This window comes from Pinus tabuliformis, chromosome 2_2 (assembly GCF_031772625.1).
Source record: "Pinus tabuliformis cultivar Carrire ecotype Pingquan chromosome 2_2, CPIR1, whole genome shotgun sequence".
In the NCBI taxonomy this organism is placed as follows: domain Eukaryota; kingdom Viridiplantae; phylum Streptophyta; class Pinopsida; order Pinales; family Pinaceae; genus Pinus; species Pinus tabuliformis.
The window spans coordinates 1,167,205,703-1,167,214,309 of NC_142300.1; the positions used below are offsets into that span (position 1 = coordinate 1,167,205,703).

The window sequence follows — 8,607 nt, forward strand, 5'->3', positions numbered from 1 at the left end:
CTAGTGTTTTCCACCAACCATCTTATTGTTGTGTAACTTGGTTGGAGGATACTCAGAGATATCGTTGCTTGTTGAGTTTGAAATTATTTTAGAAGAAGAAGTGGTTGAAGTAACCAATCATATGATTTAAATACAAAACAATAATTCAATCATTGGAATATCTTTCCTAGCGTTCATGATATTGCAATTGTGATAAAGAAACTAGTAGATCAAAATGAAGATGTAGAAAATACTAAACAATCCTTTATCCGTGAAGACAATAAAGAGTATGTTCATCATTAGACAAAGAAGCTTGTCATACAAAATGGACTACTCTTGTAGTAGATAGACTATCTTTTCCAATATAAATATGATAAAAGTGCTATTGAAATTTTAGAGATGACTATAACTGTACCATGCTTCAACATTCATACATAGTGAAACAATATACTTAAAATTTTCATCTAATTATAAATTGATTCAGAACATTAAAAATTTGACTAAATAACATTAATAAAAATTGTAAAAAAAATTAGTAATTTAAAAAGAAATTTATTACCAAATAAAATACTTTCCAATTACACATTCATACTTCTTAAATACATAAATTAATATTAAATCAATTTAAGAAATGTATTCTTTACAAGCTTATTTATTCATGGCACATCATTTCACCACTCAAACTCATTAAAAGAAAAAATACACCCAACAATCTTGAATCTAGTTTCTAGATATTTTTTCCTCTAAAACTTGCTAAAACACAAAATTATCCGGCATCCTAATCCTCTTTCATTGAGCCAAAAACTGATTAAAGTATTTTTAAAATTTGAAAAATATTTTGAGGTTTATACGTTGAGGGACTGTCCCTCATTCCTCTCTATTATGAACACAATGAACTTCACCAAAATCATTGTGGGTAGCCTTATCTCATTTGTTGTACTTTCCAACTACTCATCTCTTTGGAAACGCAGAGGTTACTTTGGGAATGCAGGTTACTTTTATGCAAATTTGGTTTCTTTTCGTGGATTGTGTTTTTCCAAGTTCAGTTTGGGTTAAGTTTTAGTGTTTGAAAGGAAAAATTATTTGTTTACTAATGAAATGTTATTGTCAAAACTATGCACACTAAATATTTTTGAAAATAATTTAATTTACACAAAAATGACTTCCATCTTCAAACTATTACTGATTGTTGTATATCACACTATAATGACGTCATACATTGTCAAATTGTTCTTTACTTTTAAGTGACTTTATATAAAAGAAATCAACAAGATATACGTTACTTGTGTAATCTATATTCAAAAAGGCCTTCCCCTGCCATCTCATTTGCAAAATTTGCATCCCATGGCCTGAAAACACTTTTATATTTTTATGGAGCGGGATAGCTGATTTGAAACACTTTTATATTTTGTAAAATTCTTATTTTTATTTAAGAAATATGATCGGAATAAATTAGTACACCAGACCTTACCTTACAATTTTTAATTTATCTTAAATTTTTCATCCTAGGGAATTTTTAATATATTTTAAATTTACTCGTGTTAGAGGGAAAAGCATGTCACATCTGCTTTACAGAAAACTTGCAAGATGATCAATTGGGCTGAACCCTATCAACCAACCAAAATTGCATAGGAGGCCCCTGAAAATTGCCATGTATTAGCAACAACTATTATTAGAATTTGAATTTTACAATGGCAGTGTCACTTCAAACCGAATTTGAATGGCAAGCAGGCAGGGGCGACCCGCAGAGACAGTCATTGTGATCGAATGCAGGATCTGGAAATGAGTTGAACGGTTTGCCCTCGGGAATCACCCCACACAGATGGTTGTACCTCACACAGATGGTTATCCCGCCTGGATGGGACGCTTGGATGGGACGGCCGGTTAATAGCCTCCCCACCTGGGTTCAACTCTCGACTCTTCACCTGGGTTTACCCTCGACGCATGACAACGCTGCTCCGCCGTTATTGTAAACATCTCGCTTCTGTAAAAATTGCGATTCTGGATTAATATATATGGCTTCTAAAGAGGGACTCACCCCCTCATTTTAAAAAAAACGGTTGTAGCTCACATTCAACTCCCTCAGATTCGTCAGTTGGGTCAGCTCCTCTGGGATCGTTCCATTTAGTTCATTATGAGACAGGTCCATAGCTTCCAACTTACATAAACTTCCAACTGACGGTGGAATACTCCCACTCGATTGCTTGCCAGATTCACATATTTTAATGCCACCATGCTCTGGAACAGATTGCCTGTGTCCCTTGTGATGTTGTTGTTGGAGAGATCCAGAGATGTATAAAGAGAAGGAACAGCAGGCTCCCAGTCATTCAATCTCATTGAAATACCACAACAAGCCAACCGCAGATCCACTACAAAACTGGAGCTTGTAATCCAGGCGGGGAAGACCTCAAGGCTCACGTATTGTAAGACAAGTCAAGGGTTTCCAGCCCAATTGTATCCAGATCTGGCAATGGGGCTGATTAGCTATTGCTGGAGAGATTAAGGAAGAGCAGGTTATATATAGCCGGGGATTGAGGAAGGGTGCCCGTAAGCTCGTTGTTTGAGAGATCCAAGTATTCCAGATACAAAGACTCTGGGACGGTACCAGTGAGCTTATTGTTTGAAATGAAAACAGAGTCAAGAAGTGAAGTCCCTCCATAGGAATTGGGTATTTGGCCTGTGAAATTGTAGAACGATAAATGAAGCGATCGGAGGACTGGCAGAGTACCTAACCAGGCGGGAATGGTACCGCTTAGATTGTTTTTCGATAGAACCAGGGTGTGAAGATTTGAGGAATTTGGGAAAAGAGGGACGTTGCCTGTGAGTATGTTTTGGGATAGATCGAGGTAGTAAAGGGATGTTAAATTGAAGAAGGATTCTGGGATAGGGCTTGTCAGTAAATTCCTGTCCAAACAAAGTTGATCCAAAATTTTCCCCAGCAAGCCGAGCGATTCAGGAATGCTTCCTCTCAAACGATTATTGCTGGCCAACAACTCAGCAAGGTTAGATAGATTTCCAAACGAAGAAGGGATGTTACCGGTAAGAAAATTGTTTGATATATGAAGACTGCTTAATCTTGCCAGAGCTCCCATGGATTCCGAAATAGGACCAGAGAACAGGTTATTATTCAGCTTCAAGAAGGATAACCGAATCAGATTTCCGATGCTGGAAGGAATTGAGGCGTAAGTCGATTTGAATCCAAGTATAAAGCAGTTAAACTCGCTGATTTCCAATGGATTGTGGTATAGGACCGCTCAACCGGTTTCCCGAGAGGGACAGATGATCTACTTGCAGATCTGACAAATTAAAAACAGAGAATAACATAACAGACCACAGACACAAAAACTAGAATAACACAGGTCTGCAAACAATACCACTAACTTTATTATGAAGAAGAGATGAGCATTTTATAAACAATGCAATCATTCTCTTTATTACAAAAGATAAAATCAAACTGCATAATTAGATAAAGCCAATAATCCTTTTTCCTAGTTTTTCAGATGTTTCCCTCTTTTCTATTCTTGGATGTTTCCAATGAAATAGTACGCTTTTTCTTGGTTGCCCAATCAGTGAGATGTTGCTGATTTTTGTGTTCTTTCTGGTTGCCCAATTCCTCCCTGTTTAGATCAGGAAGAGTCCCGGCTTCCTCCACCAACTACGGGAAATTGCGTTGCAATGTTTCTGCACTGATCCATTTTGCCTGTGCTGGTGTGTGTCCCTTTCGACCAACCAAATATGAGAAGTATGGCTGATGTCGTGTATCCCGTTTCTTGAAGTCTAGAATTGTATCTTTGAGTAGAGGAGGCTGAAAATCTGGAATATTATCAACCGGATGATGAATTGTAACAGATTCCTCAAGGAGAGGTGGTTCAAATAATTTGAGATTATTAACATTAAGAACATCGTGGATGCCAAGCTGGGAAGGCAAGTCCAAGCGATATGCATTTTCTCCAATGCGTTCCAGAATAGTATATGGGCCATATCTCAGAGGGTGCAGCTTATGATGCTGGCCCTTGAAGCATTGCTTGTCCAACAAGAGCCACACACGATCTCCAGGTTGAAAAGACAAGTGTGTTCGCTGCTTGTCATGTCTCTGTTTGGCACGATCTTGGGCTGCTTGCAAAGCAGCAGTTACTTGAGCTTGGCGTTGAGAAATGGAGTGTATAAAATGATGAGCTGATTTTTGTTCCTGTTGTTGATGTCCAGACCCAGAAGGGGTGATTGTCAATGGCATCTCAGAGGGTGCACTTGGTTGAAACCCCAAGCAAACCTCAAAAGGTGAGAAACCAGTTGAGGAGTGTGTTGCTCGATTGTAACTATGTTGAATGATGTGCAAATATGTATCCCACTGTTTGTTTTTGGAAAAGTAGCTGCGAAGTGAGTGAACCAAAGTACGATTGACAACTTCGGTTTGTCCATCTGTTTGTGGGTGGAAGGCAGTGGAGAAACGAAGTTGGCAACCCAACAAAGACCAAAGAGTACGCCAAAAGGTACTGAGAAAGCGAGAATCACGATCTGAAATAATGCTACTTGGCAAACCAAAGTGTGGCCACACATGATGGAAGAAGAGATCCGCAGTTTGAGCAGCAGAAGTAGTCTTATGACAAGGAAGAAATATAGCCATCTTGGAGAAACGACATACCACTACCCAGATAGCATCATGTTTACGAAAAGTAGTAGGAAGGCCACTTAAAAAGTCCATGGAAATGGATTCCCAAGGACGAGAGGGAATTGGTAATGGCTGATACAAACCATGCTTACGATTTTAGGGCTTGCTTTGTGAACAAAGAGAACATGCACGAATGAATTTTTCCACTTGCTTTGGTAAGGCAGGCCAATAGAAGTGGCGTTGAAGATTGAGAATGGTCTTGGCTGTGCCAAAATGCCCTCCGCATGAAGAGGCATGTGCTTCACGGATGAGAATGAGAGGATCATCAGATTGTGGCACACATAGTTGGTTCAATTTATACAACCAACCATCACGAAGGGTATAATCAAGAAAGGGAGTTTGGTTGATGACTGTAGGGTGTTGCAAAGCTTCCCATATCTCACCAAAGACCGGATCTGTTGCATACATATCTTTCCAAGCATCATATGCAGCACAACGCACCTCTAGAATGTGTAGGACCTGAGCAGGCGGTCGACTTAACAAATCAGCCATCTTATTACTTGTCCCCTTCTTGTATTTAATCACCAGATGGAATTGTTGAATGTAAGAAGCCCACTTTAAATGGCGTTGCTCTTGAATCTTTCGTTGTGAGTTGATGAAGATTAGCGGATGATGATCTGTATGGAGGATGGTCTCTTTGCCAAGAATGTAATGGCGCCATTGCTTCAAAGCTTGCACTAAACTGTAGAATTCCTTGTCATAGGTGTTGTACATGAGCTTAGCATCCGCAAGTGCCTCAGAATGGTATGCCACAGGGTGGCCTCCCTGTTTAAGAACAACTCCAATGGCGAATTGAGAGGCATCAGTTTCCATCTCAAATGGTTGATTCATATCTGGCAAACGAAGAACAGGAGCAGAGCATAAGGCACTCTTGAGTTGAGCAAAATGTTGCTCAGATTCGGCATCCCAAATAAACTTTGCTTGATGAGACAACTGGTGCAAAGGGCGAGCCAACTGTGAAAAATGAGAGACAAACTTTCTGTAGAAATTAATACCTCCCATGAAGCTCTTGAGGTCATGTGCATTGGAAGGGGCTGGCCATTGTGCCAAGGCTTGTACACGAGAGGGATCTGGGCGAACCCCTTTGTTGTCAATAATAAATCCCAAATATTGAACTGATGTTTGTCCAAAATAGGATTTCTTTTCTTTGACCTGAAGGTGATGTGCTCGCAATAACTCAAGTATGGTGCGAACATGCTGAAGATGGTCTTCCCAAGATTTACTGAATACTAAAATGTCATCAAGGTAGATGACCACAAACTTACCCAAATGTGCCCTGAAAACATCATTAATGAATCTCATAAAGGTGGCCGGTGCGTTGGTCAGTCCAAATGGCATGACCAACCATTCAAATAGCCCAAAGTTTGTTTAAAAGGTCGTTTTCCATGTGTCGGCTGCATGCATGCGAACTTGATGGTAGCCTGCAGTTAAATCCATCTTTGTGAAGAAACAAGCCCCGTGTAAATGGTCCAACAAATCCTCAATGCGGGGAAGGGGGTAGCGGTTTTTAACAGTGGCTTTATTAAGGGCTCGATAGTCTGTCACGAGGCGCCATTCAGAAGTATCTTTTTTGGGAATAATAAAAGCTGGAGATGCACATGGCGAGGATGACGTCTGAATATGACCGGATGTCAACAATTCTTCAATTTGGCGTTCTATCTCAGTTGCCTCTCGAGGAGCAAGGCGATAAGATGGGGCATTGGGTAAGGAAGCGCCAGGAATAAGATCAATGTGGTGTTCAACAGAGCGTGCTGGAGGCAGCCCTGTGGGTTGGGTGAAGACATCTGCAAATTCATGGAGTAGAGGAGCCATTGAAGGAGGGACTGGATTGGTGAGGTTGTCTGGCTTGACAGGGCGAACCAAGCACAAAGAAACATCTTGGTTTAAATTGACTCTCATAATGGAAGCTTTGCCAATGGAAGGTTCGGTTGATGTGCTAGCTGAGGATGTGAGCACATAGGTGCACCCATCGTGCTGCAAGTGGTATTGGTGATCTGTAGCATGATAAACAGCATGTCAAGCCTCTTGGTATGGAATTCCTAGCAATAAATCAGCACAATCTAGAGGAGAAGCATCACATACCACAGTATCACGAAAAGGTCCAATAGCAAAGGTGACAACACAACATTGTGAGATGGTAAGACGAGGACCGTCCTTTCTGACCCAACCGAGCTGATACGGGTGGGGGTGAGGAGTGGTGGGAAGGCAAAGGCATTCAACTAAGTCTTGTGACACAAGATTCTTTTGACTCCCATTGTCAAGAATAAGCGTGGCCAACTCATGTTTGATTTGACAATTATGGGTAAACAAAGGCGTAACAGAGGTGTTTGGTGCATTAGCAGTCATGAGGATGAGAGAGGGGTCCACCTCTGTCGGATTTTCGAGAGAAACAGCTGGAAGTGGGGTAGTGGCCGTTGGTTGTTCGACCTCTGTAAAAAGAGTTTTCTGGGGGCGGGGATTTTTCAATACTCGACAATCTGCAGAATCATGTGAGTTGGTCTTGTGAAATGTGCACCAGGGGGTGCGGTGAGGTGTGGGGGATGAGGTAGAGGCGACATTAGAAGAACCAAAGGAAGATGGACCATTTATGGCTTGAGGATATCGGATTCGAGTACCCACTTTGCGTTCCACCGCCAGGGCCCGAATAAAGGCCTTGTCTAATGAAGCACTATCAAACAACTCAACTTCACGACGAAGAAGCATTAGCAAACCAGAATTAAATTTGATAATTAGTACCTCTTCTAGATCGGATATATGGAGTTGAATCCGCAACTTGCAGAAGACATCAATGTAGGCTTGCACTGATTGATTGGGTAGTTGTCGAAGCTGCAACCATTTGGCAAAGAGATTTCGTATATATCCTGGAGGATAGAAGCGTTCACGTAAGGCCTCGCAAAAGAGATTCCAAGATGTGATAGGCGTCGATTTGGTCTCGGCTTGTTCTCCAAGTTCCACAACCAAGGACATATTCTCAAGATGAGTATCCCACCATGTTTGTGCTAGGCCTTCCAATTGTAGACTGGCGATCTGAAGTTTCATCTCCTCCTCCATTGTTGGACAGGTTCTAAAATAGTTGGAGAGGCTGCGGATCCAAGAATCAACAGCCTCACCATTCATTTGCCCTGAGAATTTGGGCAGTTGAAAGCGTGTATCAAGCTGCATTTGCCCTGGAGGGCGTTGTTGTTGTTGCAGCGTAATTAGCTCTTGAAGAGCCCTAGCTAAATCATTCACTGGCGAGTGCATGATTGGAGTGAAATGTATGACCCTTAAAAAAAAAATTCTTCGAACAGGTGGATGGCTTCCAAGAACTTACGCTCTGATACCAATTGATCTACTTGCAGATCTGACAAATTAAAAACAGAGAATAACAGAACAGACCACAGACACAAAAACTAGAATAACACAGGTCTGCAAACAATACCACTAACTTTATTATGAAGAAGAGATGAGCATTTTATAAACAATGCAATCATTCTCTTTATTACAAAAGATAAAATCAAACTGCATAATTAGATAAAGCCAATAATCCTTTTTCCTAGTTTTTTAGATGTTTCCCTCTTTCTTATTCTTGGATGTTTCCAATGAAATAGTACGCTTTTTATTGGTTGCCCAATCAATGAGATGTTGCTGATTTTTGTGTTCTTTCTGGTTGCCCAACAGAGACTGTAACTGGGTGAGATAGGCGATGGCAGAAGGTATGGTACCGGTAATATTGTTAGTATCCAGAGAAAGATGGGTTAAGGAGGAGAGGCAAGAAATGGAAGATGGGATTGTTCCACCCATATTTTTCCAGCTGAAAACAATAAACTTGTTAAGATAAGAGAGGTTACCGATGGAGTCTGATAGAGTTCCACTCATGTATTCACTGCTGTTGCCTCGATTTGCGTTGAGAATGAGATTTACCACTCGACCATTGTGGGTGTCACACAGAAGACCGTTCCATCGACAGCAATCGTTGC

General features: G+C 40.9%; 2 protein-coding genes across 2 annotated transcripts; both read right to left on the bottom strand.

Annotated features, from left to right (window-relative positions):
* Nucleotides 1-1,684: 1,684 nt before the first annotated feature.
* On the bottom strand, nucleotides 1,685-2,316 carry LOC149197594 (uncharacterized). Its single transcript, XM_089408737.1, has 3 exons — nucleotides 2,143-2,316; nucleotides 1,915-1,963; nucleotides 1,685-1,833 (listed from the first exon to the last, which is right to left on the bottom strand). Exons 1-3 carry the CDS (start codon nucleotides 2,314-2,316, stop codon nucleotides 1,685-1,687), a joined length of 372 nt encoding a protein of 123 aa, XP_089264863.1.
* A 3,700-nt stretch (nucleotides 2,317-6,016) lies between these two features.
* Nucleotides 6,017-7,891, bottom strand: LOC149197595 (uncharacterized). The gene is made up of 2 exons (XM_089408739.1): nucleotides 6,731-7,891; nucleotides 6,017-6,622 (listed from the first exon to the last, which is right to left on the bottom strand). Exons 1-2 carry the CDS (start codon nucleotides 7,889-7,891, stop codon nucleotides 6,017-6,019), a joined length of 1,767 nt encoding a protein of 588 aa, XP_089264865.1.
* Nucleotides 7,892-8,607: the final 716 nt, after the last annotated feature.

Bases quoted from the DNA above. Each gene is read 5' to 3' on its own strand.
- LOC149197594 (XM_089408737.1), bottom strand. From the start codon at position 2,316: ATGAGATTGAATGACTGGGAGCCTGCTGTTCCTTCTCTTTATACATCT. The intron at 1,964-2,142 runs GTAAGTTGGAAG...CAATTTTTACAG, and splicing joins ACCGTCAGTTGGAAGTTTAT to AAGCGAGATGTTTACAATAA. The intron at 1,834-1,914 runs GTAAACCCAGGT...CGTCCCATCCAG, and splicing joins AGCGTTGTCATGCGTCGAGG to GCGGGATAACCATCTGTGTG.
- LOC149197595 (XM_089408739.1), bottom strand. From the start codon at position 7,891: ATGCACTCGCCAGTGAATGATTTAGCTAGGGCTCTTCAAGAGCTAATT. The intron at 6,623-6,730 runs GTATGTGATGCT...TACCACTTGCAG, and splicing joins GACCTTTTCGTGATACTGTG to CACGATGGGTGCACCTATGT.